General features: G+C 51.8%; 2 protein-coding genes across 3 annotated transcripts in view; one reads left to right on the forward strand and one right to left on the reverse strand.

Annotated features, from left to right (window-relative positions):
• TBCD (tubulin folding cofactor D) overlaps window positions 1–881 on the forward strand; it is a 177,329-nt gene extending 176,448 nt beyond the window's left edge. The window contains exon 39 of the mRNA XM_082861645.1: window positions 3–881. Coding sequence (XP_082717771.1) covers window positions 3–17 — 15 coding nt within the window. The 3' untranslated portion in view covers window positions 18–881. The remainder of the gene's footprint in view (window positions 1–2) is intronic.
• A 133-nt stretch (window positions 882–1,014) lies between these two features.
• The window catches only part of B3GNTL1 (UDP-GlcNAc:betaGal beta-1,3-N-acetylglucosaminyltransferase like 1), a 118,240-nt gene continuing 97,558 nt past the window's right edge, over window positions 1,015–21,696 (reverse strand). The window contains exons 9-13 of one of the 2 annotated variants that reach the window (XM_082861647.1): window positions 12,524–12,659; window positions 12,368–12,436; window positions 11,858–11,932; window positions 4,708–4,812; window positions 1,015–3,094 (exon numbers count right to left, since the gene is read on the reverse strand). In XM_082861647.1, coding sequence (XP_082717773.1) covers window positions 4,732–4,812; window positions 11,858–11,932; window positions 12,368–12,436; window positions 12,524–12,659 — 361 coding nt within the window. In that variant the 3' untranslated portion in view covers window positions 1,015–3,094; window positions 4,708–4,731. Of the gene's footprint in view, window positions 3,095–4,707; window positions 4,813–11,857; window positions 11,933–12,367; window positions 12,660–21,696 lie in introns of both variants that reach the window. The other variant, XM_082861646.1, reaches the window with a different exon arrangement.

Below are 21,696 nucleotides of genomic sequence, written 5' to 3' on the forward strand. Positions count from 1 at the left end.
AGCCCAGTGTCCGCTGAGGCCAGTCCGGGAAGCTGAGTCCTTGCCTCTGCCTGCCTGGGAGGAGGAGCCCGGGCATGGTCGGCATGGAAGACCTGGACGGACGGCGGCGGTCTGGCTGGTGCGTGTGAGGGACCTGGAGTTCGTCACCTGGAGGTGGCATTTCCTTCCATGCATCCTGTGCCACAGTGACCTGGGCTGTTGGTGCATTTGTCCTATCTCTAACCTGTGTCTTACTTATAAAATCACGTGCTGAGCAGCTCTGTATCTGCCTGTGCCTGACACTGGTGCCGGTGGGGGAGCTGGAACCAGAGGGGGTTGTAGGCTCCTGCACCGAGACCCGCTGGGAGGGGTGGCCCCGGGGGGGACAGGCCGGTTGCAGCCTCCCGTGTGCTGTCCTGTCGCCACGTCCACCATGGCCTTGTTGGGCTTGCTCGTAGCCGCTCACAAGCTCTGAGTGACTCACGTTACATGTCAGATGCTGCAGGGGCAGAGAAGGTGCCATGCCTCGGGGTGGGGGTGGGTGCCGTTGAGCGCCGCCTCCGGGTCTCTCTCGCAGCGCGGGTGGGGGCTGTCTTCCCTCCTCACCCCATTCTAGTGCCCAGCGCGCATGGCGGTCGCACGCACGTCACCTGCCCTCGTGCAGTTTCATTCAGTCAGAAAGAGCCAACCGGTGTTCTCAGAATCCCACCAGGACCAGTTCAGCCACACAGGGGACTTGTGACAGCAGCTCAAACCCTCAACGGAAGCAGGGCACGGTCAGTGGCTTCATAGATCTGCCGACATGTGGCCTCCAGGAAGTGGTTCTCTGGTGATGGGAGAAGAACCACATTGTCTGAACCTTTTCTTTCATTTGTCCAGAATGGGGTACACACTCAGGGTTTCTGAAGCAAAGACAGGCTGCTTTTGTCCACATGGGCTGGCACTCATGCTGGCCTGTCCAGGGGCCAGTGGGGCCGATGTGTGTAAAGGTTCCCCACTTGAGCACCTGCCTGGCCAGTCTCAGTGCTGAGGGGTCAGGCCGCCTCCTGTGGGAGCCTTTGTGTGGCAGGCTCCTGGTCCATCCCCACCCTTCCACCTGCTGCTTCACGGGTTGAGGTCTGGATGCAGGACAGATGTGGACGGGCAGGTAGAACATCTGAGGTGAAGTCGTCCAGCTACGGGCCCAGGACAGTGTTCCTGCACCTGGGCCACGGGACAGACCACCCCTCCTGGGATGTGCGCGCCCACGGGTCCACGGCTGGAGGCCACGGTAGGTGTTGTTGGTACAATCCTGAGACGTGTTTTCCTGCTGCCTTTGCTAAGTGAGTTTCTCCTGCTCCAGTTGAGCCAGTGGACATGCCGGGATCGCTGACCTTCCCTGAGAGTGGAAGCCCATGTTAGTCTTGCGTGAGGTTTTAACTTTAATTTCATTTAAGCCTTAAAACATGTCTCCTCTTGAAAATAAGTAGAGAGTTTTCCATTTTCAATGGAAGAACAGCCAGAGGCCCCATAGCTGGTGGACGTTGTCACATGGTCCTGCAGGGTGGCGACAGGAGGCCCCACTTGTATCGCTGCAGCAGGCAGGGTCCACAGAGCAGCACCTAGACCTTGGCTGAGAAAACCAAACAAGGAGCTTTTGAGAAGGAATAAAATGAAATGTTTTTAGCATAATTTTTAAAAAACACCAAGATTCCAGAGACATGGTCTCTGAGACGTGGAGACAGGCCAGTTTACCACATTGATGATACTGTGTCAAGAAGCAATCCTTCTTCCGTTGCTGGTCTACCTTTGCAACCCGAGGAAAACCAACAAAGCCGGCAGTGTCCAGCTGCCCCTGCACACCTTCGGCCATGTCAGATCCTACTGGTCAGCACCTGTTCTCATCAGGCACCTGGTGGCTGGGAACCTCCTCCTTCATTTGGAGCCCATCTGGGTCCAGGTGACAGCTTTGTGGGGAGTCGCCCCTCATGACTGACGACGTGGCCAGAAGCAGACAACAGCAGAGGTGGACATCGTGGAAAGCAGTGGTCTGAAGCAATTCGGGGTGGGTGGACAGTGCTGGGCTGCCACCTGGTAGAGGGAGTGGTCAGGAGACACCCCCCCCCCCCGAAAGGGGCAGAGAAGGGCACCTGTGGCCCCAGTGGGAGTGAGGTGGGTGGGTCTGAAGAGCCGCAAGGAGCCTCGTGCCTGAAACAGGATACGTGAGGGCAGCGGTGTGGCCGTGAGCACGTGGCCATGTCCCAGACACAGAGGGAACCATCCCAGTGAGCAGGTCCTTGGCGTCCCCAGGATCCATGTCTGCTGAGCCCTGGAGGCTGGCTGGGAAGTGTGGATGTGACAGCATAAGGCCCAGGGCCAAATCTCGTAGCAGACCCCACATACAGCTGGGGCCCTAAATAGCTGTACCCTCAGCAGCAAGGAGAGTGAGAAGTAGGTCCCCACAGGAGCACATCTGTCTTGGTCTCTGCCCAGTGCTAGTGGAGAGGAATGTGATCACAATGGCCCCCAACCAGTGGTGCTGACAGACACTGGGCAGAGGAGGCAAACAAAACCCTCTCTGGAAGGACGCAGGCTGAGCCCTACAGAGAGAAGAGCATAAGCTCACATCCCCAAATTGCACGAAATGCACAAAGAAACAAGGCACCATTAGCAAGACCTTAATAAAATCAGACCCCAAAAGACACAAAATATAAAATGAATTCAGTTTTGAAAAGGGTTAGAAATTATCAAGAGGAAATTAGGGGGAAAAGGCTCAATGGATGAATTAAACAACCACCTAGACATGGCTGAAGAGAGAATTGGGAAACTGGAAGATCTGAAGGAGTTTTATCCAGAAAAACAACTGGCAAATATGAAAACAAAGTCAAGAGACACCAGAGAACCTGCCCTGTGTGCAGCTGGGGTCTCGGGAGACGGTGCCACATACTTGGTGATAGAAGCAAGATCCCAAACAGGACAAGCTCACGTCTGGACACGTTGCAGCAGAACTGCTGGGAGACTGGGTGGTCCGGGCAGCTGCCCCTCTTGGATGGCAACAGTGGACTTAACACTGGAATGAGATCCTCATCGAGCTGAGAGAAAACCATTCGCCTCGGCTGGACTGAAGCTAGTACAGCTGTCATTCAGGGAAGAACAAAATAGGTCGTTACAGATAAAACAAACCTCCTTAATGCCACTGATGGTTTCCAATCTTGACACTGTTGACATTTGAGGTCGAATAATTCTTAGTTGTGGGGACCGTCCTGTGTGTTGCAGAATGTTTAGCAACAACCTAGATGCCAGTAGCAAACCCCCTTCCCAGTTGTGATGACAGAAGTATCTTCAGGCAGATTCTGGGGGCAGATTCTACTGGATAAAGCTTAGGGATCATTTTCCTGCTGCCAGGTGAATGCAGGTGCAAGAGACAATGTTGGGCAGAGAAAACTATAAACAACGACCATGTAACAAAAAGAATAACGGCTAATATGTAGATTTTTAAAAGCACGTAGAATTTCTTTTTAACGGACAATAGTAGCATACAGTATAAAAATAAACGTGCATTTTTAGAAGGTCCTGTAGCCAGAACACTGATCCTCTTGCCTCTGACCAACACCTCGTGTGCTTTGGGAAGGGTCTTCCGAGACTCTGCATGCAGAGACCCTGATGCTTTTAAATCACCAAGGCGGGGAATTCTGACTCAGACATGACTCCACAATGAGGCCACTCCTGATTGTTCAGGCCCCCTGACCCTACTCGGACCCAGGAGTTACTGCCTTGTTAACATGAAGTTAGGGCAGGGCTCCCATCAGTGGGAATCATCACTCAACTCCAGCATTAATGGCACCAATGATTCAACACATCAATGATTTGTTCTTGGATCAAGGAGACAGGCCCCCGGGGGTAGCAGCCGTGCGTCACCTTTAGGGAAAAGCCATTGGCCTCCTGGGACCGAGAGACCAGATGCACAAAGGGACAATTCCAGATCGTGTCTCAACACAGAACTGTGTAGCCACTGGTCCCCAATGGCCAGGACGTGGTCACAACTGCCAGCTTCCCCAGTTCTAGCCATACATCCAACTTAGGACCAATCGGAGAAGGAGACTCACTCCCCTGACCGCTCACGCCCACGGTCCCCCGCCAGGCACAGCGGGGCCTCCCCCTCCGCCCGCAGGTCTCTGCTGCGCTTGGTGAGGGGTCAGCTCCCCACCAGACAAGCCATGAGCACGCAGCCCCTGTCCCCAGGGTGGGCCTTGTCTAGTTCCATGTCTCTCACACATGTGGCCCCCGCATGGATGGAGCCAGCCACCCACCCAGACACGGACCAGACTTTCCACAGTGGCCAGAGCTGGGAACGAGGCAGGCGTTGGGGAGCCGTGCAGTGACTAGAACGAGTGACTAGAACGTCTGCCACAGGCACGAGGGAGGCTCTCTGGGGAGGGTGCATTGTGCGGCCACGCCCTCTGCTCCATGTCTCCGTCTGTGGTATCTGTACACACGTGTGGACACGTGTCAGAGATACACGGTGGGGTGTGGACAACACCCCTCAGGCTTGTGCTCACGGCTGTGTGCTTTACCACACGTAAACCACACCCGATAAGAACACTAAGACGCGCCCTCCTGGTGAAGGGGATTTGAGGGGCATCTGGGTGCCACGCTCCACCGGGCACGTTCCCCACTGGGGGCCACGGGGCCATCCTTCCCTACTTGCTCTCGACCCTGGGCTGCGGCTGCTGGGGGCCTCGTACATACCTGGGAGCAGCTGCCATGGGTCTGTCAGCTGAAGTGAAGGAAATCCCGGCCCTCCTGCAGGTGCAGCGACCTCAGATTGTCTTCAAACGCGCCCCCTGTGAGGTCCTGGGGGAGGAGCGACAGGTCTGGCTCTATCCAGGCCTCCCCTGGCCTGCACTGGGGACCCCAAGAGCCTCCCTTGGGGGCCTGGGGTTTGGGGTTGCCTGTGGCCACCTGTTAGGTGGTCCACTATGAACTTCTGCTCCACTGCTAAAAGGAGAGGGTCCAGAAGGAGAAAAGTGCCGGAAGGGAACCTGTTGGCAGTTGGCCACAATGTCCCATAGGTCACCAGGGAGGCTGGGGGCAGGGGGTCCTCTGAGGTGCCTCCACCAGCCTGGCCTCGGCCCCTCCCCACAGGAGGCAGCTGGCCCCCCACGGGGACTCGGGGGAGAGGTGAGGCTCATGGGCAGTTCCTTCCGCTCATTTCTTGGTCCAGGGCACAGCCAGCTTCCCCTGTCCTGACTGATCCTGGGGTCTCCATGGTGGCCCCCTCGCCCCACCCCCATGGCCTCTGCAGGGCCACAGATGGGAGGCAGCCCTGGGGACAGAAACTGTGACCCAACAGCCAGCTGCTGGCAGAGCCCCTCCCGCCTCCCGCTCCGTACCCACCCCCACGGCCGAGACAGGAGGCAGTTCCTGCCCACGTCTTCCCTGTACCCTTGTTGGTGCGGGACTTGGGGGTGGGTCCCCAAACTCTTCAGCTGGGCCCGTGCACTGGTGCTGCTTCGGCCGCCCTCCTGTGCGGGGCCACGGCGGGGTTTCGGGAAACATCTGCAGGCTCCTGTCCCTCGTCCCAGCGCCACCTGCCAGGTCCCCTCCTGCCTCCATAACCAACAAAGCGGGGGCCTCTCTGCCAGGACATGGGAGGGGCTGCCTGACCACCACACTCCTTCCTGTTGGGTGTCATCCGTCTGTCCTTGGGCCCAACACAGGGAATCACTCTTGTCCTGGGCTGTTTCTGCTCCTCTTACTGCTGTTACCTGGGCTTTGCTAGAAGTATTTAAATGAAAACCATTCTACCTGGAAAACACCTGAAATTTCCACATTCTGTCCTCTACCTGCTGTCTGTTCTTAGCCCCCGTTTTCTCCTCCCATTATCTCTCTGCTTCCAAGTTTTCAAAGGAAATACACGTGGGTTCAGGGCCAGCCCAGCCACAGACCTGGGCTTGTAAAGGGGCCACCGGGAAGGTACTCATGTGTCCATGAGTGGACACACCCCCTTAAGAGAATTTAAAAGGTCAGACATGAAACCAACAAGGACTGGAACCCAGAGGGTACAGAGGACTCCTCGGGTCAGGAGAAGACACACAATCCCGTGGACAAGAAGCTGATCAGAAACATCAGGACACAGGAAATCCACACGCCTGACGGATGCGGGAAAGGTCTTGGCCTCAGCAGGGATCGGATGGAAATGAACCCCACCGTCCAGTCGTGAGGCCTAGAGGGACCCCTCCCTCCCTGCCTCTGGGCGTGTCCCCTGGCCTGGCCTCCTGGGCGTTGTCTAGCGAAGCAGAAGACATGGCTACCCCACGACCCGTGAAGAGCGTCAGGACCCTCCATGAGAAGCTCTGGTGTGATGCCCACGGCTGGGTCCCGAAGCGCCAACGGGAAGAGGAAAGCAGGCCTCAAGCATGACGTGGAGGAGACCGGACCCCCAGAAACACAGCCAGCTCTCACATGGCCCGCAGACATGCACTCCGCACCAAACGGATTAGCGGAGCACGTACAGAATCGGGCGGCGCTGGGGGAGGGCAGGTCGCCCGTTAAACTGTGCAGCCGGTTCTGGAGCAGAGGCCGCAGAGTTTTCTTAAAGGGCAGATGGTTAGCATTTACGGCTTTGTGGCCATACGTCCTCTGTGTTCTAGTAAAACTTTATTTACAGAAGCAGCTGGTGGGCCACACTTAGGCCATTTTCCGAAGGTGTTAAGAATTCACAATAAAGTTTATTCAAACAAGAAAAACGTGAGAAAAGTTCTAAAAAGAATAATGAAGGAAGACTATCCTTACTCAGTGGTGAACATCATAAAGCTATAGTCAGTAATGGTGCATGACAGATGCATAGAAAAAGGCCAAGACTCCAGAAACAGCTCCAAATCCACATGCATACCCAGCACACAAAGACGCCATTTCCTGACTGGAAAAGATGAGGGTTTCTCACCAAATGATGTTAGGACCACTGAGGATCCACACAGAAAGAAGAAAGTCTGGATCCCTATGATAACCTTTATAACAAAATAAATTCCAGTTGTACCAAAAATATAAGGAAAAAACAGGAGTCTGAGGACCAGACTTGGATAATGTTTTTTTAAATATCACAGTGAGAAGTGATTGTCTTAGAATGAATAAAACCCCCAAAAGCCATAAAAGGAAAAATTAATTTGATTATATCCAAATAACAAACTTCTAAACGGCAAAAGATACAAATTCAGTTAAATGACACAGAAAAATCTGCAACATCACAGACAGTAGTTTGTTTCTGTTACTGTATAAAGAAAAATACTGAGAGACCAATAGAGAAATGGGCCAATGAAAAGGATAAGGTACCAAAAGGGAAATAAAGATGAATACAAATACATGAAGAGATGCCCTCCTTACTCACAATATGACATTGCCAACTGGAACCATAAAGTTATTGCTTTTCACCTGTGGTTTGCAAAGGTGGAAGGTTTGGTCACACCGCTGGAAAAGGGTCATGGTGGGGGCAGGGTGTGTGAACTGGCTCAGCCTCCAGGGACAGAATGGCTGGTCTCACGACTGATGGTGGGCACATTCTTTGACCAGCACCTTTCAGACATTTATCCCATATGTGTAGCCACTTGAGCAAAATTATGCACATATAAAGATATCCACGGCAGCATTATTCCTAACGGTGAACAGTAAAACTGGCCTAAAGGTACATCGATAAGTAACTGGATAATAAATGTATGAAACACCCATATAATCGCGTGGGATGCAGATGTTTTTTAAGTGAGGTACATGAATCCCTCAGAAGCTCCTGCAGCCAGCGATGAAGGTGGTCCTGCGAGCAGAACGGACCCTGGACCTGAGCCTCGGGAAACACGTTAAACCACAAGCCGGTTTCGTCAACAAACAGATTGTAAGAAAGTGAGGGAGACAAAGGTCACACTGGGTCTGCATTCCAACAGGCAAGTATGAAAAGATAGAACATGTCTACAAGGCAGTTAGAGAGATTTCAACACTGATGGGATATCTGGAAATTTGGGGTGACATAGTGGTATTATGGTAGTTTTTTTAGCTTTTAATCTTTTCAGGAAACAATAATGAAGAAATGAGGCTAGAATTTGCCTCGCTCCCAGGTTGGGGGAGTTGGGGCGTGGGGCTGGCTTCTTTGCTTTGGCTGAAACGTGCTGGAAAGTTTCCTTCATAAAAAGATAACAGAGTTGGGTGGCACCAGCGGATTTATATGGAATTAACTCCAAGATATACTATTATGTGAAAAAAGCGAAATAAAGAAGTATGTATAACATGCTGCTGTTTGTTAAAAAGAAAAATCACAGACACCTTTGTGTTTCTACCTCTAGACCCTCTAAGGAAACAAAGTGGGTGACAGGGATGGGTTCCTTCCCACCCAAAGTCTGCTCTCTGGGAAGGGTTTGCATGGGTGGGGGTGTTCCCTTCGTGGCAACCTCGGGTCCCTGAGAAGTAGACCCTTAAGAGAGCCTATCTCTGAAAAGCTAGGTATCATTTGTGTAGAATTAAAACTTTCATTTTACAACGGCTCCTTGCAGCCCCATAATCATTCATCCAATTCCCCTGGCAACTTGAACATTGTTTGTCTTGGCCTCTCAGGAAACTGCTTTCAAACCAGGAAACCCAAAGCCAGGTGGGTCTGTCCCTGTGGCAGGCAGGCCCCAGATGGCCACGAGCCTGCCTCATTGCACCCACATCCCGTGGAACCCCCTTCCCTGGTATGTCTCTTCTGTGATTAGGTCACACATTAGTGTGACGTATGTCTTGCTACTGACCCTGCCCCTTGCTGGCTTTCACAGAATAAGCTGCCATGGTTGGCGGGCCTGCAGAGCAAACAGCCGGCAAAGCACTGAGGCCCTCGGCCAACACCCTGGAGATCTGACTCCTGCCAAGGACCATGAGAGCTTGGAAGCAGGTCTGCCCCAGGCGAGCCTCTTGATGAGACATCATCACCGGCAGACACCACCACGCTCACCTGAAGCTGAAAGCCACCTGTGGTGCCTGGACTTATGACCCACAGAAATGTGAGGAAGTAAACGTGCTGTTTGAGGCTAAGTTTGTAGTTTGTTATGTTAAGTTTGTAGTTATGTAGTGACGGTTAAATAATGCAGGTTCAAGCTGGCAAGCAGTCAAACAGAAGAAAACCTCAAGGTGACACGTTGGGACTGGAGCCACCCGGCTGCCTGGCCCTGGGACACTCAGTGTACAGCCACCTGCAAAAGCACAAAGCTGGCCCCTACCTGACCCCACACACAAACAGCAACTCTAAATGGGTCCAAGACCTACATGAAGGAGCTGAAACCATAAAATCCTTAAGAAAAAAGCACAGGGGTAAATCTTCATGACTCTAGATTGGGTGGTGGTTTCTTAGCCTTGACACCCAAAACAGAAATCAAATTACAAATAGATAAAATGGACTTTGTCAAAGTTAAGCACTTTTTGTGCATCAAAGGACACCGTCAAGAGAATGAAAAGACAGCCCACAGGATGGGAGAAAATATTTGCCAATGCATCCAGTTGGGGACTTGAGTCTAGAAATATAGAGAACTCTGAGGACTCAACAAAAAGACAAACAGCCCGATTAGAAAATGGGTGAAGGACCTGAACAGACACTTCTCCACAGGAGGCAGACACGTGGCTAACAGATGCTCCATGTCCTCCGTTGTCAGGGAGACGCAAACGGAAACTGCCGTGAGAGCCGCTCATCCACCAGGATGGCCTTGACGAACAAACATGTCACGAGGTGGGCAAGGATACGAGAAACTGGAACCTTTGGGCAGCGGGGGGTGGGGGGGCATAAGTCACCCTAAGACCAGTGATTCCACCCCAGCTCTGCGTCCGAGAGAACTGAAAACACATCCACATGGAAATCTGACCTGAATTTTCACACGGCCTCATTCAAACTGACAAAGCCTGTTGTGCCCATGAGATTCTGTTCTGGTCCAAGTGTTCAGCTCACCTGTGGCCGTGCAAAGTCTCCACCAACTGAGCAGAGGAAACCACACCTCTACTGCCTCACAGTTTCTGTGGGGCTGGAGCTCAGGGCTGGGCCTGGCCATGCAGGGACCAGCTGGGACCCTGAGGCCACTCCTGGCGCCAGGCTCCTGGGGTCAGCCTGTTCTCACGCCCGTTTTCCCGACAGTTGGGTGACTTCTCCAAAGTGGCAACTCAAGTGAGGGGCAGAATCAGGACATCCAGCCTGTTCTCCGGTCCTACAAGGGACCCCACCTGACCAACACACTACAAGGCCCGCTGTCCCCCATGTCTGAGCTCGGGCCCCATGGGAGCACAGCCTCAGGGAGGTGACGTTCCCCATCAGGATGCACTGGCCTGGTGGGGCCCCTGTGGAGGCGCCTGGGCCACACGGCAAACCGCAATTAGAAGCTGTGAGTAACACCAGTCAGTGCAGAAGGGGGTCTGGGATCTTAAAAACAGCCACCAACAGAGGGCTCCCCCCTTCTCTGGCACCCTCCACATACACGTGGAGCCACCTTTGCTATGAAAGTGCGTAGGGGCCGCAGGCTCCCTGAGCCCAAGGCTTGGTGAGAGTCTGCACCTGATGTGGGGTGAGGCATGTTCTGCTTGGTTCCCCACTGCTGTTGGCGAATGCTGGCAAATGAACATGCACCTGCTTCCCTTCCGCTAAAGCCACTGCCTCCAGGAAGGCCTCTGGCCTGGCACCCTGTTTACCAAGGTTTCAACCTCAGAGGCTGGAAACTGCTGGAAGCAGTGGCCTGTGTCCCCAACTATGCGTCATCCCACGTCCCCAGTGGCACAGCACAGGGACCTGCTCACCCATCCACTACTGTCCCCTTTTGACCCTTTGGGGCAGCCCCGCCCCACATGAGCCAACCTGGGCCCTGTAGTCCTGGTGGATTAAGGACACTTTATACTTGCATTTGTGATAATCTTTCTGACCACGGGGAGGAATTTCCAAAACAGGAGGACACTAAAAGTGTTCATCACAAGAGAAAAATTGATAAATGTACTGTGTTAAAAATAAGCTTTTCACGGGACTTCCCTGGTGGTCCAGCGGGTAAGACTCCACTCTCCCAATGCAGGGGGCCTGGTCGGGGAACTAGATCCCACAGGCATGCTGCACCTAAGAGTTCACATGTCGCACCTAAGAGTTCACATGCCGCACCTAAAAGATCCCACATGCCGCAACCACGACCCAGCGCTGCATGCATGCATGCATAAATAAAATTAAGTTTTTCTGGGAAGAACCTGTGAAAAGACAAGTCACAACTGGGAGAAAACATCTGCTAAACACTAGTCGACCAAGGGCCAGCACCACTCAATGCAGAGCTCCCAGCAACCAAGGAGAAGAGATGGACAGGCCAGCAGGGCGAGGGTGAGGGCTCCAAAATCAGGAGAACGTCCCCATCACCAGAGCCCACCAGCAGGCTTCGTGGTGGGAACTTGCACACCAGGAAACGGGACCCACTCAGGGAAGGAGGGAGTTCAAGCACACGGGCCTCTCTGCAGGACCCCAGCGTTGGGCCCAGAGCCAAGAAACGAGCACCTGTCCTGTGTGGCCGCAAATAGAAAAGGCAAGGGGTTGATGGAGAAAACCGCTGGGACGGCAGTCACTTGGCAGGGATTGGGGGGATGCAGGGCCGGCGCAGGTGCTTCTGGGCGGCCTTGTCCCCTGCAGCTCTCATAGGAAATGCAACCTGCCTCATGGGGCACCATCGCCGCCACCTCCCCCGACACCCCAGGCCTGGCTGGAGGTGGCCCTGTTGTCTCCTGTCCCCACCCCCATGCGGATCACTCTCCTGGCCCCCCAGAGCGGCAGTCATCACCTCCCGTCCTAGCCCGCAGCTTCCTGGTGGACACAACATACCACCTCCTGACCCTGGGGCTGTCCCAGCCACACATGCCCCAGCCTGACACTCACCAGCTTCACGCAGATGACAAAGGGTGGCTGTGCGGCTCGGAAGTGCAGGACCGGGACCCGGGGCTTGGGCCTTTCCTGAGAGGAGAGAAGGGCCACTGGCTGCTCCACCTTGCTCCCCAGTCCCCCACCTCTGCCCTGCTCACAGCTCGATGCCCTCAGACAGGCGCCCGGGCCACAGCCAGACCCAGGGCTGGACCTGGTCTCCAGCACCTCCACCCAGCCACCTATGGCTGCCACAGGACTAACCTGAGGTGGGCAGCGGACAGACCCAAGCCTGCAAGGAGCACCTTCCAGCAGGGACAGGGGCAGGTGGGGGCAGGCACGGGTGCCCTCTGGGGGGAGCCTGAGGGCTGCATCTGTCAGGCCTGGCAGTTGTCTGGGCCCAGATGGCCTTTCCCAAGGAGGAAGGTTCTGGGCAGTGTCTACTCCAAAGGCCCAGGACGGCACCCCAGGGTGCAGTGTGGACGGCTGCTGTGCATGACCATGGGGCTCGGTGGGGAGGGGGCGCACCTGAGAGTCCTCGTAGCAGTAGAAGCCCTTCTTGATCTTGTTCTCATCCACATCGCAGAAGGCGACCACCTGGGGAGGACCCAGGACGCCAGCCTCAGGGGCAGTGGGGGCAGTGCTGCTGGATGGGGGAGGGGTGGGACAAGGGGTGGGCCCCACCTTGCACCGTGACCCTGCCGTCAGGCTGCGGTAGAGCCGGCGGCCCTGCCGGCCCGCATTCCAGATGGTGAAGGTTGCCCAGTGGGGCAGGGCCCACTCTTCCAGGAAGCGGACGCGGTGGGTCCAGATGGTGGTCCTGTGGGGGATGGGGGTTTGGGGGTCGTGACCCAGGAGGGCAGGGCCTCCAAGCGCCCCAGGCCTTCCTGCTCCCACCCCTGAGCCTGCCCACAAGTCCCCCTGGTTTGGGGCCCCTGGGGCAGCGCTGCAGCTGTTGGCTGAGTGACTGAACCAAGGAGGCCAGGACCAGAAGGTCACACCCCTCACCCACCCTCACAGCTGGTGCACATGGATCCTCGGACGTGCTGAGCTCATGTCCACACACTCAAGAAGCGTGCGGGACACCAGGCACAGAGCTTGGGGAGCCCAAGGAAAACCCAGCCACGCTGACATCCGGCACCTACGACCATGGTAAACGTGACCTGGACGTGACTCCCCACCTCGAGCGGCCACATGGAAGGGGCCACAGTGTCCTGTGGAAGCTGTGCAGATGGCAGGGTCACCTTCCCCAGGTGGGACCTCCTCCCTTGGCCCCTTGCCACATGCAGACCTGAGGTCCAGGCCGGCCCTTGGGGTCTGCAGCTGCCCGAGTCCCAGTGCCCGGAGACAACAGCATGTCAGCTGTCTCCAGGTTAAAGTGGTTGGACACAGGGACAGGACCCAAGGCGCAGGTGTGAAAGCATCACTTAAGAATCGGGAAGGTTAAGGGGGAGCTTCTGCAGGTACACAGTGGACCAAACTTGACCCTGGTCTTCCTTTCCAGAGAAACCTCTGATGTAAGGAAGGGCGGCACACCCTTGTATAAAACCACAGTTTACACCTGGAAGTGCCCTCCGTGGACCCTCTCACGGAGCCCCAAGACCTACTGTTCTAGGCCAGGCGCAGACCTGCTGCAGCTCCCCCACGTTCTACAGTGTGGGTTCAGTTCCTTCCTGGTGTCTGGCCCGGGGCTCTGTGTGGCAAGTGTTGAACCCGTGGTTCAGCAGCCACTGCCCTGCTGCCTTCTCCGTGGCAACCAGCTTTGAGGGTCCCACAAGGTATCTCAGGGGAGCAGCTCCTCCAGGTGAGAGCATGGGCTCCATGGACACAACACAGTGTGTCCGCCTGCCCAGGGGTGGGCTCTGGACGCTGGGCTCCTCCTGTGGTTGGTCCACCCACCTCCCACTTGAAATGTCTCAGTTAGGGTTGTGCTGAGCAGCCATAATTTCAGTGGTTGGGGGGTACTGGGGCTTGTGAAGGCGAATAAGGTGAACAACTCCCCAGTCTGGGCCATTCAGCACAAGCTAGACACACTCCAGCCCAAATAAGACACCACCAGGTGCAGCACTCAACATGCAGCTCTGGCAGCATCCAAGGAACGAAGGACAATTCTGAGAACAAAACAACTGAACTTCCTGCAAATGAGCTCTGACAGTGAGGAAGAGAGGGGGCGGGCCCCGGGTCCCCACCAGCAGCGGGACCTGCGCCACGCTCCAGGCCCTGCCTGGGACCCCAGGGGGTGTGCCTACCACCACAGGGGCAGCAGGAGATAAGGGACCACAGACATCTGGGCAGGTCTCGCCCTCTGCTCCACGGTTTCCTCTCCAGCTCCTACTTTTTAAATTACTTTTGTTGGCAAAAGGTCTGGCCGCTTCTATGACTTAATTGCTTCTCTCCTTAACCAGTCAACTCTCTTCAATTTCATGAACAATTCAATGAAACTGCCCAAAAAAATGCCCAAAGGTTTTGGGGACACTTATAAGGAAATGAAATGGCCCAACGAGGACTCCACTTAATGCTCAGGGACCAGGACAGTGTGGGGCCCGCACCAGCGTGACCACCAGACGCAGGGGTGATGGGCCGGGTCTGAGCGCAGGGTGCCTCACCTGGAGACGGCGCCTGTGGGAGGGACAGAGCTGACCCCCACCTCCCACCGCCCGCGGAGTGGATCTGGAGGGACTGTGGGTCCTGAGGGTACAGCCCCTGCCTTGCGCCCTCCCTGCGCCTCCGGAGTCTGGTCTCTGGTCTGAGGACACAACTCAGAAACTGCCACCAATACCTCCGTGTTGTGGACAGTGAGACCCTTCCTGCCGCCGCTGTCCTGCAGGTCCCCTTCTCCACTGTGCTGCTCAGTTATTTATTCGGGAGAACAGCCCAGGTGTGTCCTTCCTGCCACTCTTACCCCTGCGAGGAGGCTCCGCCGAGGGCTGGGTGTGTGGGAGCTGCTCACAGGTTTCCTCAGACCCACAGGTCGGCATTTCCAGAACCTTCTGGAAAGCAGGGCAGTGTCAGGGATGCACACTGCACCAGGAGGCAGCAGGCCGGGGGCGGGGAGCAGTGGCGTGTGTGGACCCTCAGCAGCAGGACGGCAGGAAGGTCCACGCGGTGACGAAGACAGAGGAGCAACGTCACCACATGGAGCTCAGCCCTGAGGGTGAGCAGCACAGCGACTTCGGGAAGAATGAGGCAGAACGTTGCCACCGACACCACAGTTTTAAAGAGGGAAAGCACACCGTTTAGAGGACATCACGTGTGGTCAAAGTATAAAGAGATGGATCTTATGGCAAATAAACATCCCACTCAGGACACCACGAAATGGAACCTGGGAGATACAGGAGGTTTGGGGAAATGGGTAACTTTTTGTTTTAAAGATGATTCCTTATGCCTCTGGCTGTCGGAAGTATTTCACAGTGAAAATTGTCAAATGATATAAATGCTGATCATTCTCAATTTAAAAGGTAAAGGCCACGATTCAGGGAGCCTCTCAAACAGAGGGCTCTTTAAGAGAGAGTTTGAAGGAATTCAATTATTGACAAGCCTGAGGGTGTAATTAGCGCTCCTTGCTCTGTGAGGTTTTGCTGCTCAAAGACTTTAATCCAACACAGAAACTAACATGAGATCACCTCTTTTACGTTGTGGGTGGCAAAGCCTCACGCTGCAAAAAGAGGGGAAAAAAAGTCTCAACATAAAAGAATTATCTCATGAAAACAGAATGAGGGTGTGTGTAGCACAAGCCGTCTGGCTGGCTGCCTGGCCCCCCAGATACATGAGCACCCGCCACACCATGGGTGGGGAGCAGGGCACCACCAGGGTCATCACAGACATGCCTTCACATTGCCTTGCTTCACAGGAGCTCAAGGTGAGGACACATGTACGTGAACTTTCAGGAACAATGGAAGAGATCCTAGTTGTCCAGGTACTTCTCAGCTCTGCAGAGGATCCCAGATGTCTGGGCATTTCTCAGCTCTGCAGAGGATCCCAGGTGTCCGGGCACTTCTCAGCTCTGCAGAGGATCCCAGGTGTCCGGGCACTTCTCAGCTCTGCAGAGGATCCCAGGTGTCCGGGCATTTCTCAGCTCTGCAGAGGATCCCAGGTGTCCGGGCACTTCTCAGCCCTGCAGAGGATCCCAGGTGTCCGGGCACTTCTCAGCCCTGCAGAGGATCCCAGGTGTCCGGGCACTTCTCAGCCCTGCAGAGGATCCCAGGTGTCCGGGCACTTCTCAGCCCTGCAGAGGATCCCAGGTGTCCGGGCACTTCTCAGCCCTGCAGAGGATCCCAGGTGTCCGGGCACTTCTCAGCCCTGCAGAGGATCCCAGGTGTCCGGGCACTTCTCAGCCCTGCAGAGGATCCCAGGTGTCCGGGCACTTCTCAGCCCTGCAGAGGATCCCAGGTGTCCGGGCACTTCTCAGCCCTGCAGAGGATCCCAGGTGTCCGGGCACTTCTCAGCTCTGCAGAGGATCCCAGGTGTCCGGGCACTTCTCAGCCCTGCAGAGGATCCCAGGTGTCCGGGCACTTCTCAGCCCTGCAGAGGATCCCAGGTGTCCGGGCACTTCTCAGCCCTGCAGAGGATCCCAGGTGTCCGGGCACTTCTCAGCTCTGCAGAGGATCCCAGGTGTCCGGGCACTTCTCAGCCCTGCAGAGGATCCCAGGTGTCCGGGCACTTCTCAGCTCTGCACAGGATCCCAGCTGTTCCGGCGCTTCTCAGCCCTGCACAGGATCCCAGGTGTCCGGGCGCTTCTCAGCCCTGCACAGGATCCCAGGTGTCCCGGCGCTTCTCAGCCCTGCAGAGGATCCCAGGTGTCCAGCCTCTTCTCAGCCCTGCACAGGATCCCAGGTGTCCAGGCGCTTCTCAGCCCTGCACAGGATCCCAGGTGTCCGGGCACTTCTCAGCTCTGCAGAGGATCCCAGGTGTCCCGGCATTTCTGAGCTCTACAGAAGATTCGTGCCCAGAAAACCATCTTTGTACTTTATTCACCCAGTTTCCAACTCCGTTTATGGATTGTGGGAAAGTGGTTACTTCCTTGAAGAAACACTTGCCAGAAATTTTTAAAATTTTAATGAAATTCACGTAGAGTAAGAGCAAGGATCTTAAGTGTGCATACAAGTCAGACGGTTATGACAAACATGCATATCCGTGTAACCAACACACCTGTCAAGAGGTGGGACACTCTACCACCCCAGGAAGCTCTCTTGTATCTCCTTTCCCCTGAGAATACCACAGTCTCGTTTCTATCACTGTGGACTAGTTCTGCCTGTTGGAGAACTCTGTACAAGTGGAAGCCACAGTATGCATGCTTTTGTATCTGATTTCTTTTACTAACCATATATTTTTTTGACATTAATCCCCGTTCTTGCAGGTATCAGTCGCTTGTTTTCTTCTAGTGCTGAGGAGTGTTCCGTTACAGCAGTGTTTATCCACCACCTGCTGTTGGGCATCTGGGTTGTTCCCATTCTTGGCTACTAATAGAGAAATGTTGAGCAATCTATTAATTTCTCTTGGAGAAACACCTAGACATGGAATTGCTGGGGCATAGGGCAGGTATCAATTAAATTAATAAAATAAGGCCCAACAGTTTTCCAAAGAGGATGTACTGTGCTTACACTCCTGAGAACAATGTATACGTGTCCTCAGCATGATTTGGAATTGCAGACGTTAATTTTAACCCTTCTCGTGGGTGTGCAGAGTTTAATTTGCATTCTCTGATAATGATGAAACCTTTTTAATTGACCTTATATATTACCTCTTTGTGAAGTGTCATGTCCGTTCAACTATTTTGCCTACTTTTATTAGATTTTATTTTTGGGTGATAGGGGTTCTTAATATCTCCCCCATACTAACCCTCTGTGAGATATATAGATTATGAATATTTTCTCCCAGTCTGTGGTTTGTCTATTCATTTTCCTAATGGTGTCTTTTTTAAAAATTAATTAATTAATTATTGGCTGTGTTGGGTCTTCGTTTCTGTGCGAGGGCTTTCTCTAGTTGCGGCAAGTGGGGGCCACTCTTCATCGCAGTGCGCGGGCCTCTCACTGTCGCGGCCTCTCCTGTTGTGGAGCACAAGCTCCAGACGCGCAGGCTCAGTAGTTGTGGCTCACGGGCCCAGCCGCTCCGTGGCATGTGGGATCTTCCCAGACCAGGGCTCAAACCCGTGTCCCCTGCATTGGCAGGCAGACTCTCAACCACTGCGCCACCAGGGAAGCCCCTAATGGTGTCTTTTTATGAGCAAAAGTTTTTAATTTTGATGAAGTCCAATTTATCAATTTTATAGCACTAAAGAGGGACTTCCCTGGTGGTCCAGTGGTTAAGAATCTGCCTTCCAATGCAGGGGACGCGGGTTCAATCCCTGGTCGGGGAACTAAGATTCCACATGCCGGGGCAACTAAGCCCCTGGGCCTCAACTACTGAGTTTGTGCACCTCAACTAGAGAGAAGCCCGCATGCCGCAACGAAGAGCCTATGTGCTGCAACTAAGACCCTATACAGCCAAAAAAAAAAAGGGCTAAAGATTCTGGTGTCCTCTCTAATAAATTTTTTCCTATCCCCAAGTTGTGAAGATATTCCCTGATGTTTTCTTCTAGAAGCTTTATATTTTACCTGCTTCTATATTTATATCTAAGCCATCTAGAATTAATTTTTCTATAGGGCATGAGATTTTTTTTTCCATATGGATATCCATTTGCTCCATTTGTTAAAAATAATTTTCTTTTTTCCATTGAATGCCTTTGGAGACTGTTAAAAATCAATTGTGAGTCTATTTCTGGACTCTCTGCTCTGTTTCATTGATGTATATGTCTATCTTTATTCTATTAATACATTTTCTTGATTGCTATAGCTTCAGAGTGAGTCTTAAAATCAGGCACAATAAGTCCTCAAATTTTGTTCTTTTCAAGATTGTTTAGGACACTCTGGGCCCTTTGATTTTCATGCGAATTTTAAGATCAGATTATCAATTTCTACAAAGAAGCCACCTGGGGCTTTTACTGGGATTGCTTTGAATTTACAGATCAATCTGGAGAGAGCTGATGTTAACAATACGGAGTCTTCCAGTCCATGAATGTGGTGAATCTCTCCATCGATCTTATAGGTTTTCTTTAATTTCCCTCAGCCTTTTTTGGAGTAGGTTTTAGCGGATATAGACATACCTTACTAAACTTACTCAAAAGTATTTTATTATTGACACCATTGTACGTTTTTTAAACTGCATTTTTTCAGTTGTTCATTGCAATTCTATAAACTTGTATTCTGGAAAATTTGCTAAGTTACTGGTTTTGATTTCCTATGAAACACAATCATGCCACCTACAAATGATGCTAGTTTTACTTCCACTTTTTTTTTTTTTTTAATGTTGAGCCTTCTTTTAATTTATTTTATTTATTTTTGGCTGTGTTGGCTCTTTGTTTCTGTGCGAGGGCTTTCTCTAGTTGCGGCAAGTGGGGGCCACTCTTCATTGCAGTGCGCGGGCCTCTCACTGTCGCGGCCTCTCTTGTTGCGGAGCACAAGCTCCAGACGCGCAGGCTCAGCAGTTGTGGCTCACGGGCCCAGTGGCTCCGCAGCATGTGGGATCTTCCCAGACCAGGGCTCGAACCCGTGTCCCCTGTATTAGCAGGCAGATTCTCAACCACTACGCCACCAGGGAAGCCCACTTCTACTTTCTAATACTTATATTTTTTATTTTTCCTGTCTCATTGCACAGACCTCCATTACAATGTGGAATAGAAGTAGTGAGAGGAGTGATCAGATCGCTTCCTCCTGATCTTAGAAGGGAAAGCTTTCAGTCTTTAATGATTAAGTATGAGGTTAGTTATAGGTTTGAGTAGATGCTATCAGACTGAGAAAGTTTCCCTCTATTTCTAGTTTGCTGAGTTTTAAAAAAAATTATGAATGGGTATTGAATTTTGCCCAATGCTTTTTCTGCATCTATTGCATTGATTGTGTGATTTTTATCTTTTATTCTGTTACTGTATTAAATCATACTAATTGATTTCTGAATGTTAAACCAGACTTGTATTCATGATGTATTATCCTTTCATATATATTTCTGAATTTGACTTGGTAATATTTTGTGAATGATCTTTGCAACTATTTTCATAAGGGATATTTGTCTGTAATTTTATTTTCTTGTAATATTCTTGTAGCATTTTTACTTCAGAGTCATGCTAGTCTCACGGAGTGTGAAGCTCCTCCCTCCCAACACCCAACAGACCTTTCTCTTCTTCTATTTCCTGAAAGAATTTATGTTAGATTGGTATTATTTCTTCCTTACATTTTTGATAGAATATATCAGTAAAGCCATCTGGCTTGGCTTTTCTTTATGAAAAGCTTTTAAATTACTAATTAATTTTTAATTATTATTTATACCTTTTTTTTTTTTTTTTTTGGCCATGCGCAGGGCATGCAAGATATATTAGTTCCCCAGCCAGGGATTGAACCTAAACCCCCTGCAGTGGAAGCACGGAGTCCCAACCACTATATTGCCAAGGAATTCTCTATTATTTATACTTTAAATACCTACTGGATCTGTAATGATGTCCCCTCTTTAATTCCCAGTATATTGGTAACCTGCGTTTTCTTTTAAAAATCAATCTTGATAGAGGCTTATCAATTGTACTGATTTTATTTCAAGCCAATTCTTGGTTTTGCTGATGTTTTTTCTACTGACTGTCCATTTTCAATTTTACCTTCTTCATTCCTTTCCTTCTATTTACTTTGAGTTTACTTTGCTATTACTTTTGAAACCTTTAAAGGTGGAGACTTAGATAATTGCTTAGTTTCTTCTTTCATAATATAAACTTGTAAAGCTATAAAAACTTATTATAAACTCTGCTTTAGCTAAATTCCACAAATTTTGACATACTGTTTTGTCATCAAGTTAAATTTTTTCCCTAATATCCTTTGTGATTTTTTCCCTTGGTTGCTTAATTTCCAAATATTTTGTATATTCAAGATGTCTTAGGGCTTTCCTGGTGGTGCAGTGATTAAGAATCTGCCTGCCAAGGCAGGGGACACAGGTTTAAGCCCTGGTCCGGGAAGATCCCCCATGCCATGAAGCAACTAAGCCCATGTGCCACAACTACTGAGCCTGCACTCTAAGGCCTGCGAGCCACAACTACCAAAGCCCATGCACCTAGAGCCCGTGCTCCACAACAAGAGAAGCCACTGCAACGAGAAGCCTGTGCACCGCAACGAAGAGTAGCTCCCGCTTGCCGCAAAACTAGAGAAAGCCCGCACACAGCCACAGACCTAACGTAGCCAAAAAAAAGAAAAAAAGATGTCTTAATGATTTCTAATTTATAAAACATAACCCGTATGCTTTCAATCATTTGAAATTTATTCAGATTTGTTTCTTGGTCCAAAGTAACGTCTATCTTGTACTTTAAAAGAATGCGTATTCTGCAGTTGACTATAGTGTTCCTTAACTGTCTACTGTCATGTCGGTTAATAGTGTTGTTCAAACCTTCTGATCCTCACAGACTTCCCCACCCCCCAACTTCTATCAATTACTGAGATAGGAGTATTAAAATCTCCAACTCCAATCTCAGTTTTTGCCTCATGTATTTTGAAACTCTGGGATTAGGGATATACACATTTAGGATTGTTATGTCCCCCTAGAAAATGACCTTTACCCCATGTGTGCAAATCACACTTGCATTGAGTCAAGTTCATGACAACAAACTCCCAATGATGCTCCACTAAATCTACTGTATGAAAATTCAGACTTAACAGAAGAGAAATCAAGCTCTTTTGCTTAAAGCTGGAAAACAAAGAAGCTAAGTTTTAGTGTTGAATAGCACATGTGCAAAAGTTCAAGGATCTCCCAAGTCAATATGGATGCTGGGGGCTTCCCTGGTGGTGCAGTGG

Source organism: Leucopleurus acutus, assembly GCF_964270905.1.
Source record: "Leucopleurus acutus genome assembly, chromosome: 19".
Taxonomy (NCBI): Eukaryota; Metazoa; Chordata; class Mammalia; order Artiodactyla; family Delphinidae; genus Leucopleurus; species Leucopleurus acutus.